Source organism: Sabethes cyaneus, chromosome 3, assembly GCF_943734655.1.
Source record: "Sabethes cyaneus chromosome 3, idSabCyanKW18_F2, whole genome shotgun sequence".
NCBI lineage: Eukaryota > Metazoa > Arthropoda > Insecta > Diptera > Culicidae > Sabethes > Sabethes cyaneus.
Window position 1 is genome coordinate 246,627,621 of NC_071355.1, and position 27,064 is coordinate 246,654,684.

The following is a 27,064-nucleotide window of genomic DNA, read 5'->3' on the forward strand; positions in this document are numbered from 1 at the left end:
TTGAGGACAAGCGGAACCCATACAAGCTTATAGTACTCGACTTAAGCTTTAAGATGAAGCGCTGATTTCATAAATCCGGTTGCCCCATTTTACCCCATGGGCTCGTGAAGCATATGGGCATATGCGATAACTCAGCAAGTAAAGGTCCAAAAGATTTGCGGTCTTCTGCGAAAACGTGTATTTTAAGATCTTCGATAATTACCTAGAACATTGTACGCTTTTAAAATGCAACTAACAAAAGCTTAGTATGAAAAACCAATTTTTAAAGAAGTATTAAAGAATATACCTTATAGTTCAGCACTCGATAGAGATAGAAATTTTATTTCTTCAGTAAAGTTGCTTATTTTTACAATATTTTCAACTTTGCCGAAGAAACTATGTCTATATTTCCTAACACAACAAAGTTATTTTTTTATTTCTACTATAGTGAGCAATGACGAACTTTTGACATTCATACGAACAAAAGTGCTGAAGACTATAAATGATAAAATGAAAGCAAAAGACACTAGTAAAAAAGTTCAGCTTTTCGCCCTTTTGGAGCAATGTGCATCTCTCAGAAAGGTAGCTGATACAGAGGGTAATTCCAAAAAATCAAAAAATGCGAGCGTCTGGAAATATGAAAGATTTTGAACGCCAATAGCTCTGCCAATTATGAATGAATTTTGATGGTTTGAATACCAATCGATTCATAATAGACATAGCATTTATATGGTTTTTATAGATAGAGTCAGTAGAATTGTTGCACTAGCCCCGTAGATGTCATGTACTCTACTAATAACCGGCTGTGAAGTCTGTCGATAAAGAAGGGTCAAGCTTTAGGAAGACGTTTCAGCTCAAGGCTTTGCTTTTCTTTTTTCATGGTCAAATTTCTCCATGCATTTTCTTCGTGATTACCTTGCTTCACAGGCAGGGACGACAATTGAACACCCCAACTGTTAAGTGTGGTTTCCTTTTACAAATCCCTGTCTCTGTCAAGCATGCAAATAACTGTAGAATGTCGAAAGGAACTAGTAAGATGCAGCGGGCGTCATTTATTTTTTCGGTTCAACGGTTTAAGTTGTAGCTTCTTAAGTAAGCTGACTTCCTCACCTGCATACCAGTTTCAAGCTAGTTACTTAAAGTTGACTAGTGCTACAAGTTATCTAGGCACAGACTTCCATACTTTTTTCTCTGAACATAAGCAACGCATTTGGATAAATGTTTCTTTGTCTCCTTGGTAGACATTTGGTGACGACTTTGAGTTTTGTATACAAAACAACCAGAGAAAACCCGAATTAATCCACCTAGCGGCGTGACCTAGCCTTTCTACTGTCACAATAATCATCATTTAATTTCTCAGGAACATCTATGTATAATTAACTTGACTATATTTTTAAATATCCGTTCCGTATTCCTCAAAATCCTTATTTGCCAGTAAAATTCACAACGTATTGCGTAGAATAATTAAATTTTCTTTCCTTGTGTGCGTAGATACTTGTAACACCTTATTTAGTTTTATAATCGGTCGGCCTAAACTTTCGGGCTTCAGAGCCACATAGGAAACTTGTTTTGAATTGACAATATGAAATATGTGTTCAGAACAGATTTGTTGCTAATTAATTAATACCATGTGTTCAAAAGTTAGCATCTTTGAAAAACAAGAGTTCAGAAAAATTATTATTATACTTCGCCTTTGAAGACAAAGAATATCGACAACAAAATGATTAATCTCAAAATTATACTATTAGTTTGCTTGGCTTCAATTTTGCAATATATCTGAATTAGAAAAAATAACTGAATAGAGCATTAGATATGAAAAAGAGAAATTGAACTTTTTCTTAGCTGGCGCTCCTTCAGATAATTATTTTTGCATGAAAATCAAAACTTATGCTTTTTTTGAATGTACTTTCATGAAAAGATAGTCATTAGCTTGATCGCATCGTTTTTACAATGTTGGAGGGTTAGGAAAACAAGAGGGTTGCAAAAGCTGCGCCTTAAACATGCTTGAGAATGGGAAATATGATCGATATGATTTTCAGTGTTTGTCATTTTTGATTTATTTGTTGAAACATGATACATGACATAAGACATCTGTCCTTTAAAATGTCATTAACGAAAACAAATCTTACAAAATTACTACCGTGCAACGTTTACTTCCTATTTTTCATATAACATTTCTAAGCTCTATCTATTGATTGAAAAGAGCATCTATTGATGCGCAAAATTTGTTTGAAATTTGTATAAATTTATTTGGAAAAATCAACTCATTTTTAATCCTATACACCACTATACCTTCATGCTTAAATTAACTGCTTTTCTTCGCTGTTTGCTTTTCGTGTACAATTGTGAGTAACAGCAAGTGAACAAAATGACAATTAAAATCTGAAATCAAAGAAAAGAAAAAGCTTTTCGATTGAATCCCATTATTTAATATTTATTTGCAACAGATACGTAGTTCGCCTACGACGTGCAGGCTTCAACAGCGTCTTATTTCAAAGCGTATACGTATCTGTTGCGAATAAATATTAAATAGTGGGATTTAGTCGGTAAAAGTTTTTTCTTTTCTTTAATTTCAAATTTCGTATTCCACTAAGAGGCTTCAAAAATTTCAGACAATTGATTCAGAAAAGTTAGAAACATATTTTCTTGAATTTCAATGCAAATTTAAAAATTGTAAATTGTCATCCCAAGTAACAATTTGAGTTTTATTACACTCTTATGATGACATTCAAGACCAAAATTGGTCACGAAAACCACCAGAAGAGTACAATCAAACTCACATTGTTGCTTGGGATCACATACACACACATACATACATACATACATACATACATACATACATACATACATATATACATACATACATACATACATACATACATACATACATACATACATACATACATACATACATACATACATACATACATACATACATACATACATACATACATACATACATACATACATACATACACACATACATCACACACATTGAATACAATCAACATTTGTTTTGAATTCACACGTTTTAACGGTTTAATATACGGTGCTTAAGTGTTAAAGTTTAAATAACTTTTGAATGAACTGTCCGATTTTAAATAACTCGGTTTCGTTTGATAGATCTCAGTAGTAATTTTCAAATAATAATAAAATGTGTGATGTTTTTCATTGAATTAATGCTTATATGTTACAAAAATATGTTTTAAATACTATTTTTTCACATTTCTTTATGTAACTTTCAAACTACAAGCCCAATCGTCATGAAATTTGGAAGTTAAGGGTTTGCAAGGCTCCTCTTTCATATGCAATCAATTTTGTTCAAATCGGTTAAGGGACCTATGAGATAATGAAGTCCCATATTTTTCATATTTTTATACATAACTTTTGAACTAAAAGTCCGATCAGTATGAAATTCAATAGCGACCAATGGGACACCTAGACCTTTCATTTGACACTAAGAACATTAAAATCGGTCCAGCCATCTCCGAGAAAAGTGAGTGAGATTAAAAGCGTCACATACACACACACACACACACACACATACACACACACACACACACACACACACACATACATACACACACACAGAAAATGCTCAGTTTTCGAAACTGAGTCGAATGGTATATGACATTCGGCCCGCAGGACCTTCTTTCCATTTCCGGTTTTCCAAGTGATTTCTATACCTTTATACTATATATTTATATAGTAGAAAGGCAAAAATTAAAATTGAAATTTAAAATTTTTAATTCTACAAGCAAAGACATCAATAACCGATCTGAAAAACGAATTCTTCCCACTCTATTTTTTGTGCATAAAAACACATTACCGATTTAGATGATAATGTGGTTTTTCAAAGATTCGTGAGTCGTTGTGGAATTACCAAAACCACAATTACCAAACCTGGAGTTTGTTCGGGACACTGGTGTTGCAATCCTTGATAAATTAAGAATCCAATAACATCAGAGAAGCCAATAAATTCGACTACTTTGATAATTTGTTAACGACTTATCATCACTCCATTACATTTCGCACGATAGACGGTGCACGAAAAGCTTAAAAATAATTGAAAATTACCACAAATCTGTGGTCATTAAATCGGCATTTTAGGCAGTAACTCACTGGCTTACCGGTTTGAAACCGAACCCGATTAGAGCAGTGTGTGTTCACTGGATTCGCTTCTCTCGAACGGCTTCGACAGATTGTTAAATCCGAAAATTTATACGGCTTCTACCCTTAGGTAAGTCAGAGTCTGGCGACTGGATCTTCTAGCAATGTTACGCGACCGCGCGCGTTGCGGGCCCCTCGTTACTGCAGTACTGCAACTGTGCAGCAACACACACTACCTCGGGGGATCGAAAGCCTTCGAAGTAAAACTTTCCCACAGTGCTCTAACGTGCTGCGGTCGCAGCCAGCGACAGTAACAACGAGACGATGTAGCACTGATACCCGGCAAATGACACCTTGATAAATCTAAGTCCGATATGTAGCGGACTTTTTATAGGTATTTGAGGCAATTAAAAGTCAACCAGTCCGTACTGCACTGTACGGGTACCGCACTGAACCGATGCCTATAATAAATATTATACCATTCGAACAAGTTACCATGCCGAGATCAGATCCTGTGTCTGTGCATCAGCATCGGCACTTTGGCTACTCGGTTGAGGGGGTTGATGATAAAAATTAATTTCGTAATAAAACAAATCAACACACTCGAACTGCTGCGACTCGAAACTGCCGGAGCAGAGCAACACGACCATCTCGACGAAGATAGTCCACACGATTAGTTGGTAGCTAGAAGAAAAAAAGTGTGTGTATCTATCCGTTTGAGGTTTCGATTTAGATGGGTTTATTATTTTTAGTACCAAGTACCAGCGGATTGAAATGTCAAATGGCTCAGCGCGCTACGTTACATTACCACCGGTAACCGATCCGTTGAATTTTCCCCGAAGCTAAGCTACTTTCATGCCGATGCGGTGCACACTGTCTATCACCGACAAGTGCAGACCGACTGACTGGATTTAACTATCTGGTTGAAATAAATTTGCAAAACTAAATAAAACGAATGGTACTTTGCGTAATGGAAAGCGGAAGACACGCTGTTTATTAAGACGAGCAAATTACCGCACTCGACTAACCCGATGACATCGAACAAGCGAAACAATCGTGTTCACACGAAAAACGTGTTATTTCCTACTTGGAACTACATACATCCGTCGCTGCGCTGATATCAGTCGGTCGGCCTCAGTGGTTGATAGGCCGATAGGTGAGAAACTGAATCTATCATCGTCGTTGCCTGTCCTATCATAGTTTTAGATATCCTGGCGGCCCGGCGGTTGAACCGAACCGGTAGCAATCGGTAGTGCTGGAATAAATTGCCATCATCATTCTCGTTTGTCGATGTAACGAGTGCCGACGCGACGGTGATAAGAAAATCGCAATTAGTGCAATGACGACGATAGAGCTTTACTTCCAGACGGTAGTAGTCAAAGTGTACGGAGCCTCTCTCGACTCGAGCTGACTGGTGCCAGCTAGAGCAAGTACCGCAGTGATTGGATATTGTCTAATGGTTGTTCCTCACGCGCGTCCATCACCCAACGACTCGACACGGTTTTGTCGGCGGCTTATCCAACAACGATGGCTTCAATCCGTCGAACTCGAAATACCGTAGTTGGAGACTGACTGACGTGGAGAAGGAAGAGGAACTCCAGTAAATTAACAATACCGCTCTGGCTGGCTGGCTTGGCTTGGCTGCCTCGTAGTTGGTGCAATATTTTCACTCTTTGATTGTTTTAGGAGTTAATTTGTTTGCTGCTAATGGCAGTGATGGTATGACTGTTTATACAGTGTTATTTTTTCTGTCGGTTGATGGATAGTTATAATTGCGCTTGAAGTAAGATCAGGGTGTTTTTATGGTTGTGCACAGCTTTTTATTGATGAGTTGTAATCGTTCGTTATGCGAGGCGGAAAAAGTTAAATAACATCTCGCCCGAGGCTCTCAACAGTGTTTAGTCTACATACGTATATTGGAATCAGTTCAGTCGAAAGGAATTCCATGCATCCGGGATGTCAGCACAAGGCCGATTACATGTCAGAAAGTGGTATGGTTAGCAAAACCACAACTAACAATTTGAGTTTTATTGCACGTTTATAAACTTTATCAGCAAGCTGAAAGTCACCATCTTGGATTCCAGAATGGATGGCCTCAGAATACGAAATTCAACTTTCATTTGCAAAGCCTTTTCTTTGACTATGCATTTTATATTGCATTTAAATATTGTGTTCCATTAATTTGAAGAAAACACAATCTAACAATGTATATTTTATCCTTCACCATCTTCTACCTACATACAGGCAATATATAAGATTCTCTATTTAGGCTAAAAAAATGCATGCCAAGTTTTTTACCTTTTGGGATTCATACATATGTATTTTTTAGTATTGACTAGCTAACCCAACAAACTTCGTATAGCCACAAATTAAACTGTGTTGTACATAAATCGTGAATCTCGGATGACCTTTGTCACAATCTCGAGTTTTGCAAGTTTCTGAGGAGTTCACGGGTAGTTTAATATACAAATTTTTCTCATAGTAAAGTAGAAAACAACTCCCCCATTGCTTAGCCTGATAAAAAAAAAGCGGATAGCATTAAAATATTCACCATGATTATATAACATTTCGCCGAATACCATTTTGCGGTACACCACTTCTCGGTTGACCATAATGCGGAATATAGAGGAATACTATTTCGCGAAAAACCTTACGCGGGATGTACCATTTCACGGAAAATATTTTCGCGGAAAGTACCATTTCGCAGGGGTTATCCTCTCCGTACTCGCTGTCGCTCGTTCGGACCCAACTGAAAGAAAGCAATAGAGGTCAGTAGACCTAGGTAAATAAATAAACCTAATTGAAAGTTTTTGGTGGTCTTGTTATTGACTAATGTTTTATGGAAGTCTAAAACTTCTCGAGTTCGATTAGTTTTTAAGTAACGCAAAAATTTCTGTTTTATTTGTATGAGGGTCCTTATTTCCCTACCACAGGTCTCAAACCATCATAAAAAAAATTCCTGCCTCCAAAACCCCCCAAACGCCAAATTTGGTACCATTTGGTTGATTAGTTTTTTAGTTATGAGGAAATTTGTACATATTTCATTTGTATGAGAGCGTTCCCTCTTATAGGGGGGAGGGGTCATAATTTCCCTCCTGAAGAGGGGAGGGGTCTTGATGCACCATAGAAAAAGAATTTGCCTCCCAAAACACCCACATGCCAAATTTGGTTCCATTTGCTTGATTAGTTCTAGAGTTATGAGGAAATTTGTATTTCATTTGTAATTTGTTTGTTTATTTCTTACGGTAGCCTGTTAGTTTGAAACTTTTGTATCAGGTCAAGGAAAATACATCAAGGAAAATAGGCACAATGTGACTAAATAGAACATACAAATTAGATAAGTATTATTCTTAATAAGTAAGCACTAACATTAAAAAATTAAACTAGTCTTTTTGTACAGTTTTTGAAGACAGACAGAGTTGGCTTTAATTTAGCGTCTATTGGGAGACCATTCCAGCACGTGGCTCCGTATATGAGTACGCTTTTTCCACTGCTTGTTGTATGCCTGGGAATGGTGAGACATTTGTATGGGAGCTCCCTCTCTTGAAGGAGGGAGGGGTTATAATTCCCCTTCCAAAGAGGGGAGGAGTCGCAATTTACCATAGAAAAAATTCTTGTCTCCTAAAACACCCACATGCCAAATTTTGTTCCATTTGCTTGATTTGCTTGGCGTTCGAGGTCCGTTGTACAGCTGGATGATATCGTATCTGATGGATAGAGTACAATTTGTTAAAATTCGCGACAACAAATCTTGCTCATTTACCGTACATTCTGGAGTACCACAAGGTAGTCACTTATGACCGTTGCTGTTAGGGATTCTAATGAACAAATTGCCTGATGCTATCACCCACGCAAGAATTCTAATTTATGCAGACGAAATAAAAACCTTCTTTCCCATCAAGTCCACGAAAGATTGCCTGAAATTGCAGTTCTACCTAGGCCACGTTGGAAGGTACTGCGAAAACCGTGGATTAAAAGTAAATGCAGACAAGTGCTCAATGATGACATTCACCAGAAAAGTTAACACCGTGATCTCCGATTATGGGTACCGAAATAGAGTAGTGCCGCGCTCAGAATATGTTCGTGACCTGGGTGTGACATTCGACCGCTCGCTCTCCTTCAATAGACACATTGATAATGTAGTCAAAGAAAGCCTGAAACTGTTCTCGCTCGTTAGAAGATTTGGCCGTGACCTCAAAGATCCTTATGCTATATTAGCAGCCTACAACGGTCTTGTTCGAAGCAAATTGGACTATACTAGTGTAATATGCCACCCGCAATACGTAACTCACATTCAGCGAATAGAAGGAACCCAGAAGAGATTCGTTAGATTTGCTCTCAGAAATCTCGGATGGAACGGAGAAGAACTACCACCTTATCAGGACCGGTGCTGCCTGGTAGACCTTGACTCGGTCCTCTCGAGGCAAAAGATAACCGATATCGTGTTCTTCACGAATATTCTTGCAGGACGAACTGTCAGCCAACCTCTTGCCAGCCGACTAATATTGAACGATAGTCCAGTCTCGCTACGGCGAAGGAGAACCTTCGAGCCACCGTTGCGAACCAGGAACAACAAACAGAATGAGCCTACGTCCTGCTTCATGAATGGCTACAATACACTTCAGGAAATTGTCACCATTGATATGAGCCCAGCTACAATTAGACATAAGCTTAGATTATATTTTAGAAAACAACTGTATTAGTTTCTTTATTTTATTGTTTATATGTATTATTCATTTTAAGAAGTGTGTTTTGTGTTTGTAACTAGGTTAAGATTGGGTATATTAAAGATTGGCTATATTAAAATACATACAATTAGTCCTCGAGTTATGCAGAAATTTTGTTTCATTTGTATGGCAGCCCCCCTCTTAGTGGGGGAGAGGTCTCTAACCATCATAAGAACCTTCCCCGGCCCCAAAAACCCCTACATGCAAATTTTCTCGTCGATCGGTTCAGTAGTTTTTGGTTCTATAAGGACAGACAGACAGAAATTTGTGTTTCATTTGTTTGGCAGCCCCCCGTTTTAGTGGGTAAGAGCTCTCTAACGATCATAAGAACCTTCCCCGGCCCCAAAAACCCATACATGCAAATTTTCACGCCGATCGGTTCAGTAGTTTACGATTCTATAAGGAACATACGGGCAGAAAGACAGAAATCCATTTTTATAGGTACAGATTTGTATGGGAGCCCTCCCTCTTAGTGGGGGTAGGGGTAGGGGTCGCTAATCATCATAAAAGCCTTCCCAGACCCAAAAAAAAACCCTTCATGCAAATTTTCACGCCTATCTGTTTAGTAATTTTCGATTCTATAAGGAACAAACGGACAGACAGACAGAAATTCATTTTTATAGGTATAGATTTGTATGAGAGTCCCCCCTCTTAATGGGAGGAGGGGTCTCTAACCATCATAAGAATCTTCCCCGGCCCCAAAACCTCTGCATGCAAATTTTCACGCCAATCGGTTTAGTAATTTTCGATTCCATTCCAGAAATCCATTTTTATAGGTATAGATTGTTCTCCCTAAAGTCAGAAAAATCTTTTCTCACGATATTTTTCACTGATAATGCTGATGCTGATGATGACGGTGTGTGTGATCGCACTTTTAGTTAAAAAGACTATCTACATCTGTATTACCTAGAAAGTTTGTTGCAGTAACTGCAAGTACTTTTAGTCCTGCATATGGAATGTTATAGCTATATTGTTCATTCAACAACGCAAAGCACACCTTTAGCTTTACTAAATCGTAAATGTAATACAAAATATTTTACTTGATTGCTAAGTAACGTTAGCATCTTTTCCTATGATGTAAATTAGTAAAATTCCACCTTGCTCTCGGTCTTCCTCTGTAGTTTCTGCTGCACTTGACGGTCGCGCAAGAGCACCGTCGGGTGGCCAGAAATAGGTTTCTGTTCAACGCTCTCGCCTTTCTCCAGAAGACAAAGGATGTTGTAAATGCCGGATCAACCTATATCCAGCGGATATGATGTGCCTGATGATGTTGAACTTCTTCTTTCCGAGGTGGAGCTTGCAGTACGAACAAAGCATCGAGCGTAGTTGCTTGAATATTCGCCATGATTGCCACAAATCAACTGACAATGCTGTCAACTTGTTTTCTGTTCACGCGAGTGAATATGAAAAGCATAGCATTCAACGCTTTACGCCGCATATGTAAGCGTAAAACAAACAGTCACCATTGCTGTGTACAGACATTCTGCTACCTACACACTCGCGCACGCACATTCTCACATCGTTTTCCTGCACAGCATATTTCCGAGTCAAATAATTCCTGAGCAATCAGCTGTCTGTGAGGCATAGAGCACAGAGGCGCACTAAGATACAGATTTTGCATTACTTTTTCTTTCCTTCTTCAGCTTTACCCCCGTTTTACCCACGAGCGGGAGTGCGAGCGCTCGCGAGTAATCGACATCAGCAGCTCGGGCAGCAACGAAGAACGAGAAAACTCGTCGCAATGCATAAGTACGAGCGAGAGTCCGAATGGGATGCTTACGCCGGCGCGTTCGTTAGGATGAGTACGCGTGTGTGAGAAAATTAGACCTTTCGAGTGTGGGCTTCACAACATTGGTACAAACTTGATTGATTCATTGAATCATCTTTTATAGTTTTCTATCATCCCTGTCCGCAATTTATTTAGTCCATTTAGTCCTTTAGTCCACAGTCAAGTTAACATTTCTATCAAGTGATGAGTGATTGTAATATAATAGAATGATTTCCTAAATGCAAAACACGACGGAGAATCAAAATTTGAACAACGATGCAGCAATATTGATTGCCCATCATGCTGGAATTGCTGCAGTTAAGAAATTCAACATTAAGTTATGAAATTAATTTAAAACGCTAATGGATAAATAACATATTCAATAGGTTTGTTATTAAAATTACAGCTACGGAGGCCTATAATAAGCGAAAGCTTGTAATCAGTCACGGATGTAGAAAATTTCCTGAACATTGAGTGTTCATTATATAGGAAGGATTTTTTTTTTCAATTTCATCTAAACCTGCCGACCACTGGCTATTACGTTGCTCCACCGCTAGTGTTGAAAATGAGCCCGATTACAAGTTTATGCATCGTTCTGCAATTTACTTCACCTTATTAACATTGTATCGGTTGTAACATGATACTATATCAGTAACACGTTCCGCGTGGCGACCCCACAGCGGTAAAAAATTGCACCGAAACCATGTGCCTAATGATTACCATAAAAAAACTAGACTAACATGAGAAAAAAAAAACTCCTACCTCCGCAACCTCATAAACACATACCCGCGGAGTTATCGAAGTCGCACTAACTAATCGCACTTATTGGCCATCAGTGGTAAACTCGTTCCCAGCCGGCCGACCGACCGACCGAGCTTACCCGCCGGGGCAAAAATCGCCGCTCGAGACCCTGATTCCCGCGATTGAGAGATCTTCACGTTGTTGTGGTGCCGCGAGTGTCCCGAGTGTTATAGTAACCTACTCGTTGACCGCACTAGTTGAAAGGTATTTTTTCCCAAGTGCTTCATCGGCGTTTCGTATACAAAAATACAAAAACACATGAGTGAATGCGATCGAGTGAGAGAAAGAGAGCGAGCGCGCGCGTGTGTGCATGTGGAAAGAGCCCGAGAGCGAAAACAAACTCGATTAATTGGATAATTCTTCGTTGTTATAGAAAAATAATTCAATCAATCACGCAATCGAATGCGCGCACACAGACACACACACACACTGACCCGCAAACCGGTGCGGTTGTAAGCTGTGAAGCCGGTAGACTGCATTGCAACATATGGTCCGAATCGGTGGAATGTACCTCTTTTATCGAGCAAACTCGATTTCGTTGTGGACCCCTCTAGGAGCATGCTGGAGGGAAACTGTGTTGTGTTGGCGTTGATTAGAAAACGTCAAGTTCTGTGCTCGTTCGGTCGACAGTCCCACGCGCGGGGACCGAGCAGACCGCTCGGGGGTCTGCTTGACCAAAAACGTGACTCTTATCGCGCCGCCGACATACCGCGCGCTGCCTCCGTCCGGATCCGTATTAGGATTATTTTGTGTTAATTAAAATTTTCCACAACCGATCCGAGGTTGCACCGACGCCGGCAGAGTGTTTGTAGAAAATCTCACATCTGTCTGTACCGACCGATCGATCACTTGCGCAATCGACAATGCACGCGTTCGCAACAAAGTTGTCTGTTTTGACAGTTTGGCAACTCGATGGCGTCCACAGTCAGTCAGTACGTACGTATGTCAAGTGCCATTTATCACTGGTCCAATTACTTCTTCAAACGACATCACGAACGAACGGGCCTCCGGAGAAATCCACCATTCAATCAGTCTCATTTTTTTATGACTCCGCTGCATTGTTAAGGCCTTCCTCTCGACGGAGTCCACTTCTTCTTTCGACGACCTATGGTAATTGCCCGTTACGCTCGGTCAGGCCGCCTCGGCAGAGACAATCAGCAAAAACAACCCACGGGTACAAACATTTGAGCAAACACAACGTTTTTGTCTAACGTCTTTGAGTATAGCTCAGCTCTGGGGCTTGAGGCTTGAGTTCAATGATTAATCTAACTTTCACATCACCTCCTATCGCCGCCGATGTTCAAACGACATCGGGTACCGAGCGGACAGATTATCAACCGAGTTACCCGGGCGCTGAAGAACGGTGAAGAATGGTGGGTGGGACCCAGGAGGAGGTGGAGGTCCATTGTCCAGATCCGATACGATCACCCAACCGGGTAACGACAAGACATCCCTCAATCCGATATGATGTCGGGTTTTGCAGCACCTCGTCGACTGGAAAGTGATCGCAAACAGTCATAAAAGTCATAACCGGAAAGTTTTTCCTATGGGCAAACGTCATTCGTTGTTTGTTTGCTCGTTCATGCTTTTCCCCCCTTAGAGGCTGGGGTTCGTTATTATTTTTCTGTGGTTAACCAAAGCTATGCAACCGTTTTTCTTACTTCCTGGAAAATTAATTGCGCACAACTTAGCTTATTTGGTTTCGAAATAAGAACCTAATTTTTACTGTTCAATAATCAGTCTATCAATTTCCAACTCTGGATTGGAACCCCATTCCAGTTGCTCCTCCTTTCGTGATTATTACTCTGTTGATTTATTCTACACATCAGCGTTCTTTGTCACCGTGCCAGAGCGGCGCTGACAATTAATTGTGAGCGCGTTTTATGCCCATGAAAGACGCGACAATAGAGACGAAGACAAATGATGGAGTCATTAATTTCCGATTCATGCGATGGCCGACCGGCGCGTCGTGTCCGCCGAGATACTGCTGCCCCTTAATAACGTATTCATTATGGGTGTGTATGGCCGATGCTTATTAATATGTCATCCGGCAATGATAAGGCAGTAAATTTTCAGCCATAGTCTAGCAATTATTGTTTGAATAAAATTCTCTTTCGCTGTCTGAAAAATGATGCGATGATTTTCAAACCAAGGCATCTTAAAATCCAATTGTTTTAATGTTTAACGTCTGATTCTGAAAAAAGTGTGTTCTGAGAGTTCACTAAATGCGGAAATCTGTTTTGTAAAAATATACAGTCGAAATCTTTTTGATATAGTCATTCCTAAAAAATTTCTACGCATCGACTCCAACAATGAATTTGTTTGAATTTTTAGTGTGCGCTATTGAAAACTTGCCAAATTTCATGATATGTCTTATCCATTGCCGTTTTCCGGTCATTTGCTAAGAAAAAGTCGTATTTTACGTTTACCAGCACAGACATCAGTATGATCCTATGATTTAGTACAGCTGCAGACAAATAAAGATCTTTTGATAAAGAGTAGAGCTGTTTTTCTCGCTTTTGAAAATTTAGTTGAAATCTTTATAGTAATTTTCCCCAACACGGATAACGTAATTGAACCCAGTCTGTCTGACTAGTTTATTATTCCTCGCAATGTTTTATGTTCAAGATGTAACTTTTCTGGCGTCTCAGTTGTACAGCTCATTTATGAAATTGAACGGAAGAAATAGAATGAGAGTGGGATTTCGAATTTGGCATTTCCCAACTTTGTGTCTGGTAAATACGTCTTTATTTTTGGCAATATAAAATAGCACAGTAAAAATATGGTAAAATGGCAACATCTTTGAAGAAAATGGTTTGAGGCGAGACTACGTCTTACCGCAGGGTGTCATTCCATAATTTAGATTCTAGGATACAGACAGGAACGACAGTCAAACACACCATCCGTGATTTCAATAACTTTATTTAAAAAAAACAGTGACAAAGTCGAAGATTTTTACGACGTTCAGACTTATACTCATTTGATGTCTGTGCTTGGAGAGTAGGGGAATGTCGTCGTGGTTGGGCCGCCTTTTGACATTCGCCCATAACTTCCGTTTCAAAAAGAATTTTTTAAATTTAAATAGATCGTTGGAAAGGTTCAAGAATAAGCTATATTTCTGGAAAATCTTAACTGATTGCTTAAAATATAATAAAGTTATAGGCATTTACCTGAAGACAAAAAATGTTGCCATACTCGGGCCACGTTGTACAGGTTGGCCACCGCTTTTAATCCAAGAAATACGTATTGAAATTCTATGTAGAGACATCAAAAGAATGAATTTCGTGAGCAACGGTCGATATAAGTATAAATATCCTATTTTTAATAACATCTTTACGAAATTTTTGGTGATCTTGTAAAATTAATATTACTACAATCGCGATTTCCGAAGTGTACTACTGCAATGAAAAATCAACAACAATCTAGGTTTTTATTGTACTAATTTTGCTTTATTTCATCACATTTCTCGCGACTGACGTTCTCTAGCGAATATTGCGATTCAGTGCTTAAAATTATGGTGGCCCAACCATGACTATACAAGTGGCCCGACCTTTACAATAAGCGCTTTTGTAGCACTTACCCCCTTACCCTAACTAAACACCTAACTGGACGGGATTTTTTAATAGCCTTCGAATAAATAATAATAAATTTTCAGTATTTATCCCGATAATTGCATTTCATTAGAACCTGGAAAAAGTTAACCTGGAAAATTTTTTTTGTACTAATTCAATCAGTGAATTCAGTACACGTATTTTGAATACACGATTGAAACTCAGAATATTGTGAAAAGTTAGCTGTCACAGTAAGAAGTTTTACAATGCTTGTACATAGGTATCACGAGTAACTAAAACTGAAAAAATAGCGGTGGCCCGACCATAACAGTGGCCCGATGATAACTACATTAGCCTACACCAGAAAAAGTGATACAGCCCTCTCGTCCTAACAAAATTTGTTAGGACCGCTATAAACCTAGACTAATTTAATGTCTGTGTTAAGGAAGTGCGCCAGAAAAAGTGATGTCTCCCGAGCCCTACAAGATCGCGATAAACCTAGTCGAATTTGATGTCCTGAAAGTGAACGGTTATAAAAAAGTAAACGACCAACCCTATCTTTCGCCCGATTGTATCCACATGCTGCAACAATTTATTCAAAACTGATGTCTTATATGAAAAAGGGTTGACGGAATATTCATGCATGTGACGTGATACAGCAATTTTCAAAGGGAGAAAGAATTAACGACTGTCTGGTGCGAAAATAGGCTTTTGGTGTTTAATTTGTTCCTTTACAATTAGTTGCGTGCAATTGTTTACATATTTTCGATTGTATTGCTGACAAGTGTGAAATAACTGAAAAACCGAGTGCCAAAAATAACTATTAATGTGCAGAGGACGTTAGCTAATTGATGATATTGGAACTGACATAATTTTAACTCGTTGTTCGTATGTTAGTTGAGTGACAATTATGTTTCATATCAACCTGTTACAATAAATCGTGCTATATAACAACTATTTTCAAGGAAATTGACGAATATACACCAGGGATAAATGGTTACCTAGATTATTTATTTATTTTTCCCACTCAACCGTAAGTTGTGCGTCCAATGACAAATATTTTATGTTTTCAGCAAGATCCAACCAATTAACATTCTAACATTCGAATCAAGTCAGTTACCTAAAGTCAACTAGTGTTACAATTACAAGTTACATTTGTAGTCCTACGTCAGCTCCTCATTCGTGCCCCTAGGTACAGACTTTCATACTTTTTGCTTTTCAAACGAAATCTCATGATTTTTAGTATGAACAATGAATAATGGTGTTGGGTATGAAATGGGGAAGGTAACTAGGAAGAAGCGCCCAACATAGCTCTAGCCTTCCCAAGCTCCTACCTAGCGCCTCAACGTGACTATACCTGGAAATACTTCAATTTGTATAATTGAGCAGCCAAGCTAGGAGGTACGGGTTGTGCGGTTTTCTGTTCCTATCCTTACAAATGTAGTTTTAGGCAACCATTAAATCACACGACTTTATTTTCAAGTATTATATGATTTAAACTAATTTTTTTTTTATTTTAGGTTATAGTCACTTTAACCAGTTGGGTCATTCGTGACTTCTGCGGGGTTGGGATTCGAACCCGGGTCCTCGGCGTGAGAGGCGTGAATACTAACCACTACGCCGGGACTGACCCCATTTACACTAATATTTTTAGAAAACTAATCTATTTTCAGAGAGCGAAATAAGGCGTTATATCCTTGGACAATTACAGCCTGGCTTCTGGTCTAAATGCCATTAGTTCATCCCTGAGGGTCCGGAATATCACCTAACTTTTATTAGCAAAGATACTCCTAACGACTGTAAATAAATCATTATCTATGTATATGGGAAGCGTTTGGCACGAGAGGTCCATGCTTTCTTCTTCCTCTTGATTTTAAGGAGTTTAATGGAATTAGGTTTTTTTTCTGGTTCCACTTGATTCCTTGGAATTCTCTTTGCGGTACATGCTGCGCTGTTGGCCTGGCCGTTGGCAAGAAAAATGATTGATTCAAGTAATCGTCATTTTCCAGGATGCCTCCAAGAATTGGCTGCGTTAGTGTAAGATTAGATTAGATTAGAGAACAATGAATAATGGTGTTGATTGTTTATGAAGAATACAATATTAATTTCATTCTGTTTATTTTACATTGTACATGCGTCAAAACCGTGGAAAAAGTTCTTATTCAAGGTTTTGTATCAAAAACTTGCAAAAAGTAGTCCCTCCTCAGCCAGGCATATTTATACTTTTGTTATAACAAAGGTTTTTTAAGTTTAGAGCGGAAAATTTGTCTATGAAATGCTCATGAGAAGGAATAATCTTGTGTGCCATATTAGCGATGATATCTGTCCGCCCTTGCTGAAGCAGAGCAAAAGCAATCTATAGGCACAAGCTCTCGTACGATGGCAGATTATCAGGGTTCCTCCAAAGTAGCATATGGCTTATTTTTCGGACGATGTTTTCAATACAAAGAGACCAACTGTCAAAACGGGGGTCCCAAATATTGCCGTTTGTTCCGAAAACCGAACGTACTAGTGAACAATATAAAGCGCGTAATGTCCCAGGGTTCTGAAACTCGTTACAACTCCTAAGTATTGATCGATCCGTAGTCTCAGGCAACCTAATCGTCGTTGTTACAAACAGTTATGTAGATTTTGGCATCATCCGCATCTCATGCCCGGTAGTAATAGACGAGAACAAAGGAAAAATTAGCGGTTCTAAAGTACTACTCTGAGGTACTCCAGTGTTATTTTAAAACCAATTTAATAGAGATGCATCTAATTTTTAATAATCATAAATAGGAATCAAATCAAGCAATGGAGTGAACCAATGGAGACAACCGACTTTTATTGAGCTTTGCGTGCAAAATGCCGTGGTTGACGCAATCAAATGCTGCCTTTGAGTTAGTGTAAATTGCATTAACGGGATGACGCGGTCCATTGCACGTCAGCCTACAGAGATAAATTCCAACAGGTTAGTTAAAACTGATCTTCCAGGCAAAAAGCCATCTTGCGAAGTAGATATGCCGTTCTTAACATGAAACAAGAGATAAGCATCTCTAGACAAGACTCTAAACAAGTTCCTCCAAAAATCTGCAAGAAAGTACATCAAGAAGCAATTTCGCGATGGTGTTCGACATTACGCTCGCCACCTTTTTTGAACACAGAAAACACAAAGGAGGAGTTTCAACTCCGAGAAAATTGATGGCATTGCACTGCCATGGAGAGGCTGAACAGTGAAGCGATTGGCGATTTCAAAGTCTCGCAACCCTATTTCAACACTGCAGCAGGAATGCCATCCAACGGCTTCAGTAACTGTGAACGTTTGAGCTGCACTCGGAACAACACTTTCCGATCAAGTTGGCTCATGGCCAAAAACTTCCGAGAAATATTCAGCAAACAAATAACATTTTAGGTTTACGGTAAAGGCTTTGTCATTTTTTCAGAAACCATCTTTCTCGTGGTTGAGTTAATAAACTTCCTCAAAAATTCTTCGGATTAAGCCGAAGATTACGCTCCGTGTTTTGTATATAACTCAGATAGAGCCGCTTATTTGGAATTTTATATCTCCGATTTAATGTGAAACGTATACGATTAAAAGAATTTCAATTTTATGACAAAATGGTTAATTTTATATTTGAATTAGCTCATTCGCACATTTCATGATTTTTAAATTGATCATTGGACCTATTTCAACTCTATCTAAAGAAAAGTAGCGCACGAAAAAACTCATTGGGACAAATTTGTCTCTTCTAGCTGTGGAAAACCTGTGCAATTTCAGATTATTTTGCATCAAGATAGGTTAAAGACCTAAATCAACGATAGCATGATAACAGGGTAAAACAGCTACTACCAAAACGTACGTAGATTGCAACAGCAAGGTTGATTTATTCTACTTTTTTGTTGGTTCAAGAGTTATGCATTTTTTAAATAAATAACGTTCGAGAAAATCGGAAAATTTCCTTTGGAATTTTCTGGGGAAATTGCTAACTCTTCTGGGAAGTTTCTGGAGAATTTCCACGAGTTTTCTGAGAAAATTAAGGTCCTAATAAACCAATAAAAGTAGCAATCAACCCAATTAATTCTATAAATTCATCCTTCACGTTCATGCTAGCAGGAAAAAAAGTGAAAAATGCGAACTTCTACCTACTCAATATAAAAGTTCCTCTAATCCATTCATACCATTGGTCTGGAAAAATAAACCATATTGCAAAAAAATATCATCGGAAGCATAGCTAAAGCTTTTCCATTTGGACGACACAACGTGTAAAATCTAAAATTTAAATTTATTCCGTTGAAACCCGCAATCGACAAGCTTATACTATGACTATCCATATTCGCTGCTCACTGCTGAATCAGATGGAACACCTTCCATCCATTCACTGGTTCGCCGGCTCGGCTGGTAATATTGTCGGAGTCTTTCTTCCAGCAGTGAATATGTTATGTCGAAGAAAAAATCGATCATGCTCGTTCCTGTGCTCAACAAAAAAAAGAACGAGGAAAAGAAATATATGTTGAATATTCACTTGGCAAGGTGTTGGAAATCTTAGTCCGTCGGAAAGGCATGTGGGTTTGCTGCAGGTAAAGAAAATGTGTTGTCACAAATCTTGCAGAGTTGAGAGTATATTTCGTTCTGTTATTTCACATCCTAAATTTCGAAAAGTCGATTCTGGTGTAGTGGATATTTCGAATCCAGAAGCGATGACTAACTGTGTAGTTTCAATTACACGTGCTCTGATATTTACGTTTAAATATGTTTTCTGAAGGTTATACATTTAAAACTATTTTGAGTAATTTGGTTAATGTTGGTTTCGAATCCGCCAAATATAACAATAGTAATAGAAATACTTTCTAGCATCATCTAGTTCACTACCAAGAGCAATACATAGGAAAATAAATAAATGCCAGTCGGTCTTCTACCAAAACGTAGGTGGACTCGCAATTTATTATTTATTTATTCCAATATTTTATTGCCTCTGCTGTATATTTAGAATACAAATGGCATAGTTAATCTATCTAAATGAAATCGTAGGTTTTGTAGGATTTCATGATAAGAAATCCCGCCAATATTAGTTCACGTTAACGGTTTAGTAAAATGGTGAAATAATAGACTGTTATTTTATCTAATATTCAATGAACAAAATGACAAATTAGTTTCATCTATCCACATTACCTCGCCGGCACTGGAAAAAACTCTAACTGATGCTGCTTTTCTGCTTTTCCCATGAAACTTTCCATGTTTCCACCACACTCAACCGGAGTCGTCAGAGCCGAGCAGCACACCCCCGAGCGACGGGCGTCAACCCGGCGGACAACATAAATTATCATAAATCACCACACGCTAAAATAAAGACTTTAACAGTCCATAACACCTCTATATACAGTCACACAAGACAAGCACAAGCGCTTACGCGCGTCTCGCATTCTGTCGTAAACTTTCCCGCGCTGCGCCGCGCCGGGAACGCTTTCCAACGTGACAGCTGTCGTAAATCAGCTTATCAATCGCGGTTCTTCACGGCACGGCGGATGTAAATCAGCTCGAATCCGATTTAAGCGCGACACCGACGATGGCGACGAACATCCAACACCTGTTTCGCGTCCGGTCCGGGGCCGCGGAAATGCGTACAAGTAGAAACCCCTGGCTGGCTTATAAGATCGACCCGATCTTAATCCCTTCCGGATATTCTCCGTGTGCCTGTGTTCCGATGCGTTCGTTTAACACGCTCCCGAGTCTCTGGCAGGCAAGCGCATTTCATGATTGATTGAGTTCGGTAATTGGAAAATATCTTTCGCTACCTCAGTTTTTATGACTACCTCCTTTCGGGCGCTGGCTGTCGCGAAACGGGGTTCTTGCTTTTGTGCGCGCTGGTCGGTTCGGAAAAACCGGTCACTCACTAATGACGATAACAGCGAAGCCGGTCTTCGCGACCCTTGCTGGCTTGCGCATTGTTGAAGTTCTTCGCTGCCTGTTTGGCCAAAATTGCTTAAGTGATGGACGTCCCACCCGGCAGCGCAATTCGCTCTGGATGGCTGGCTGGCTGGCTGACTGATGAGGATGATGAAGATGGAGTGCACGGGCCGTAAATAAACAAATGCGGCACGTCTGGGAGGCCGCTGGCTGCGGCGAAAAGTATCGGCTGCCACCGATAGCTGACGGGGTCCCAAAAGCTTCTCGGCATTGTTTAACGGCAATTAGTTTAATTTAATTATAACCTTTCGGCGAACGAACGAACGAACGAATGAACGGAACGTTGTCGGCATCGTTGAAGGTCATTAGTGGTATGAGACGAACTAACGCACATCCCGCCGCGGCACCTTAATGGCGAGGTCAGCAATTCGCACTTTTGCATCCGGTAACAGGTGTTGCGAAGGTATGGTATGAGTTATTCTGGGTTATCAAAATAAATGTGTCTCAGCAATTTGAAGGGTTTTTTGGCAGCCATAAACAACGGATCGTAGACTGAAAAATTTATCGATTTACCGTTAAAAATGCATTGTTTAATTTCAAAACCATTCAACTGCCATGCCGCAGCACGTGCAATAAAACCGCGACAATATCATCAATATTCATCGCCAAACTTAATGTGCCACTATGCAGCAGGCAGTCCGACCCAGCTGGCAACTGTCCAGCCACACAAGATGACATCATATTTGGCATTACTATCCTAGGAAGGTGGTTGTTAAATTTTGATAACCCTATATTTAGCTGACACGGTACATGAGTGCACCCCCGCCGCCGACCGCACGGGAGAGACTGCCGGTCTGCTACCGTTTTCCACTTTAACAGCACTCTGACTGATAAGACAGACGGCTCGGTTCTATCTAAGCACCAGACCGAGCGGCACGACAATGTTGACCCAGGGCACGCGCGTCTGTCGGTCTTTCAGACGCCTGCGTTATCAGTTCGGTTGGAAAGTTCCCAGGCTGTGTAAACACCGATAGAGTGGTCGTACTTTATGAATTGGATCGTTGTTCAAATATTGGTTTGAAAAATATGTCGGCCTCATGCCGACGTACAATGGATGGAGATAAGAATGCCCGAGACCGAGCGCGCTGCTGGTGGAATAAGTTTGCTTTGAAAGCGCGCCTGCCTGCCGCCCGCCCGTGATTTGAGAAGCGTGGGAAAATTCTCTTATCTTGTAGAGGTGGGTTTATAAAGCGACTACCGAACTGATTATCATCTGCTGACGATTTGTGAGTGAGTACAGCAGTAACGGAATTAGAAGACCTTAACGAGCTATTGTATAGCGCAGCAAACACTCAATTGCTAATTGTTTACGGGATATTTGATAAAATGTTGTTGCTGATAATGACAGTAATGAGCAATACAAAGAAATTAAATAAATAGGATTAAAATAGAGTGATAAAAACATGCTCTGAACAAGGCTAAAATTATTGAAAGACACCGACCACCGTGTATGGTTTTTGAGAAGGTCGAAGCCTTTTCGTTCCGTATAAAAATTCTAAGCCCTCCGTGCCTTAAGCATCTTTAGTCCGATCATTTACGTTGCATTTAACCATTGCATTTAACCAGTGACAGCAATTGGGAAAACAAAGTTAGTAAATACTTGACTAACTAAATTACTATACTTTGAATGGAAAGAAACTGTTGCACGTTTCAGATTCTATAAACAAACAAAACGTGCACCGATGGGAAACCATCTTACACCTTAAGAGTAGAAGTCTTAAAGTACTTCCTTGCTGAATATTACATTATACTTTTGATGTCAATGCAACCAGCCTACACGCGCAATGATTCAACCAGTTCTGTTGTATTCACTGTCCCCGGTCATAGTTTGTTAACTTATTAAAAAAAAGAATTCTCAACCCTCTGGTGTCCAAGTTTCCTCTCCATTTATATAATTGTTTAACCCAGCAAACATTTTCATATGCATATCAGAGTAACAAATGAGATATATGTACCTATATATATCGTGAAAAATCGTATCTGATGCAGAAAATGGAATATGCCATACACGTACACGTAAACGTTCACGTACACATACACGTACTACAAAATATACGTTAACAATTCAACTTTATAAGTCTTTGTCTGCGATAAGGTCCGACTCAAAACGATTAGTTTTATAATGCTATACAATTCTGTACTGGAAGTCGTAGGTCAATCCCTTGTTATCGTCAAATACGACAGGATATAAGCTTTAAACATTAAGCTATATTTACGATCCTAAATTTATTAAAAGTCAGTAACGATAATGTTCGTATATTGATATACGAGTTGGTGTTTGCTGTATATATATATATATATATATATATATATATATATATATATATATATATATATATATATATATATATATTGTCCCTAGCGCGGGAGACGTTCCAAATAAGTAAAAGGGGTTGCGTTTCTCCTGTATTTAGACCGATTGCAGTTGCACAAGTGGCTGGGAGACAAGCGAATGGGGGGAGGGGTTGTTTGAGAGGCTGAAGGAGAGGGGCCCCGAAGAGGGAAACATGAAAAGGTTTTGTTTCTCTTCCGTTATACAGATTTTTAGAGAGGAAACAGATGCATAATTGGCTACGTGACAGAAGAGGAGGCTGGCTGAGAAGGAGCCACTAGGGGGAACGAGAAACGTGAGTATAAATGTATGTTGCGTCATAACTCCGAAACGCCTGGACGAATCCTCATCAAACTTAGCATAATTGTTTCTTGACATGAAAGCACAGGGGGTTGACAAAGGATGGGTAGCTTCTAACACGGCGAGGAGGGAGGATCCACATAAGTAAAAGGGGTCGCGTTTCTCTTGTATTTAGAACGATATCAGTTGTACAATAAACAAATAAACAAGTAGTTGGACGACAAGAGGGGATTTCTGAAAGGGGAAAATAATGGCCATTCACAAGAGGAGGTTCAAAAATGTAAAAATGCTTTGCTTCGCTTGATAGGGATTACCGAAAAGAACAAAAATTTGCTGAAGTGGCTGAGAGAAAACAGGAGGGCAGCACTGACAAAGTGTATACAGATTCAAATGAAGAAATAGGGTTTTGGTTCTAGCATTATGAGAATTTTCTTTACAATAACAGTTTGGCAGAATTGGCTGAGAGACAAAGGGGCCCCGAGTAGGATCGGGCAATCAGCTAGTTAACGTAATAAATAAAATTATGTATTTGATAAAATAAATTAGACTACAATGAGAAGGTTTCAGTAAATGTTTACATATAAAGCAATATAAAAGCATCCAGGATTTGTAAATATTTAATTTGTAAAGAGATATCGGCCTTGCCTGCCAAAAAGCAACGGTGCGCACGAGAGGGTTGTTTTTATCCTTCCGATGTTGGGTAACCGGAGGGGATTGCGTTTCAAGCAATTTTTTTATGCGCAAACCTTCAAAAAGAGAAATAAAATTGAGAAATTTTATACCACTTTACACTCATTTTTCACTCAGGTGATTTTTCGGGTTCTTTAGACGTTAGAGACAATCAGTTTCATATAAAAAACTTTTACATAGGTCCAACCAATTTTTTACCACCGATTTTTACAGTTATTTTCAAAGGTAGGCGGGTAAAATAATTTGTAATGACTTAACTACTCTTTATAGAAAAAGCCTAAATAAACCCTCTATAAAGGCCACATTTCAGACTAGACTCTACAAACAAACTAAAGGCACAGCGATGGGAAACCATCTTGTATCTTCGTTCAAAATAATAAAGAGACAGTAAAAAGTAGCAAAGACTTCTTTCATATAGGGATTGTTTACATTGGTTTGTGGAATTGGGTTTTGGGACATTTGATTTGAATGATTCCTGGACTGTATGAAAATTCGTTACGAAGTATCTTAGAAAACTCTAAGGGAATTTTGCGATTTTCTTATATGAAATTATTTAAATTATAAAATTTCATTTTAAAAATTAAATGGAATTGTAAAATGTAGCACATATTTATATGAGAAGCGGAAGCCCCGCGCAAGCTCAGTTATCCTCAACCGCGCACTCGCCATACATTTTCCAACACAAACAACCACAAATGATAGACTAATCTCAAGTTTTTTTTAGTCTTGATCTTGAAATGCGGTCATACATATATATTAATATTTTTTGAAATGATGGGGAAAGAAATCCCCTACCGTCCCTTCATCAATTGTAGAACCATCGTTTCAAAAAATATTAACCACAAATGAGCCAAATGAAAGACAAATCTCAGACCATCAGTCGTTATCAACTTATCAAGGTTCGAGCCAAGGAACATATTTCATCTTCCATCATCCTGGCATTTATGCACTGTCCCAAGGGAGGTTTACAGAGTGGAAAGAGCATTGTGAAAGTGCATTGAGCGCAACGCGATGTGGGCGTTCGCGGTAGTCGACAGAAACTGTAAACCATTGAGTCGTCGAGCCTAAACCATAGAGTCGCATTCGTGAACACCCAACCCCTGAGATGAAACAAACAGAGCCTAGTGATTATAATAGGAATGCGCCGCAAAACCCCAAAAACCGATCGCTCCCAAGCGTCCCGCTATCCCTGCAACCTGCATAGATATATGTTCGCCACTACGTAACACGGTCGAATGACCAATATTCGGTGGTAATGATCCTTCGAGCCACATGTCCTGGGAGGAGGAGTGAGTTCGAATCCGGTTGTAATGCTTTGATTACAGCTTGGTTCGATCCATGGAATCCCTCAGCTTGGAATCCTAGAAAGTTTATAGAATCGACATGTGCAAACGTTTGATATGTTGAAAAATAACGTTGCGGTTCCGATCAGCCAAACATAACAATTCGCTGGCCTACATTTTTCATGCGTTAACTTCGAAGCAATAATTCTTAAAAGAAGATGATCTCGAACTTGCACACGTTATGACTGAAACGTTCTTAATCTTACTAAAAATGATGGTTATAATAATTAAAAATTCGAATTTTGTTAACGAGAAATGCTTTTTTCTGCCTTTTGTGGTATGGTTTCTACCGAGGGTCCTACAGTGGAGGCGTCGTGTACCCATAATGGAGGTAACATATTAAACATTCTATTACTGAAATAAAAAATTATACAATCTTGTTCTATTACATTTGTTTATTATTGTAAAGATAAAAGTTTTACTTTCAAGTTCAAATCATGGGTTTCACCGTCATCGGTATTCGAAGATTGTTGCGATCTCGCGTTTTGGTTAACGCTGACCAGCGGTATCTCGTCACCTTCCCTAATATTTTCCCTTTGGAAAGCTTGGTTGCCGTCGGATGTTCTTTCTATGATACGAAGGTTCTCGAATCCAAGTAGCTCCACCGGATTTGATGGCTTGCTAGTGTTATTTTTCCTAATGACGCCGTATAATTTAAACTGTGGGATATCTTCCTGGTCACGAAGCCAAAGTGGACTCGTTAGCAGTTGAGCTTTGATATAGCCGGATGCCTTGTAGCAAGAGCCGCTGCAAAAATTCTTCCGCTCAGTGATGTCGTATACTTTCTTATTCGACAGTGAGATAACGTATTTTTTGTTCGGCAGGTTCGTTAGCTCCACCTTGCAAAGTGGATAGCCGCAAATTCGCTGGATCGCTCTTTCCTGGGTGACATCATCGTAGTGGCATTGGTTAATATCTCGCAAGTTATGCAGAAACCAGTCAACATTATCAATTGGTTCTAGCAGAGCTTCCACAATAGACTGAGCTTTAGCGTTGCAGTCCTTCTTTTTGCGTAGAGCTAATTGAAGTTGTACTTTACTGAAATTTCTTGCTTTTCGAGGAAGCTTAGTTCGATTAGCTGCTGTCTCCTTATCAACTACAGTTTCGTCTTTAAAAATATTGAAGTTTTCGTCGTCGAACATTCTGATGAAATCTCACTTAAAGGCAGTAACTTCTTGAGTGAAAATAAAACGCTGCTTACTTCTTGAGTGAAGTCAAGAACATACTGATTTAGTAAATCCAAAAACTGGGCTTAAATACACAACTTACAGGTTACCTCTAAACTAGAGAAACAGGGATAAAATTTATGTTTACCTCCTACCTAAAAAAGATAGCCTTAAACATTACCTAGAAATAGGTAAGAGATGCTGAGATAAAATGCCTGATTTCCTACGCTAAAACCTTGATTTTTCATTCCTTCCTTTTCGTACATTTTATTTCTACCTAGTAAATTATGTCTTGCCTGGTTTGTACACCGTTTATCAGATAGTTCTTTCTTAAAATCTAAATCTGAAGAAAT

At 39.2% G+C, this 27,064-nt stretch overlaps 1 protein-coding gene across 1 annotated transcript in view; it reads right to left on the bottom strand.

Moving 5' to 3' along the window:
• LOC128741022 (putative RNA polymerase II subunit B1 CTD phosphatase RPAP2) overlaps positions 1–26,687 on the bottom strand; it is a 45,511-nt gene extending 18,824 nt beyond the window's left edge. The window contains exon 1 of the mRNA XM_053836597.1: positions 25,968–26,687. Within this exon, the coding sequence (XP_053692572.1) occupies positions 25,968–26,687 (720 nt within the window). The remainder of the gene's footprint in view (positions 1–25,967) is intronic.
• Positions 26,688–27,064: the final 377 nt, after the last annotated feature.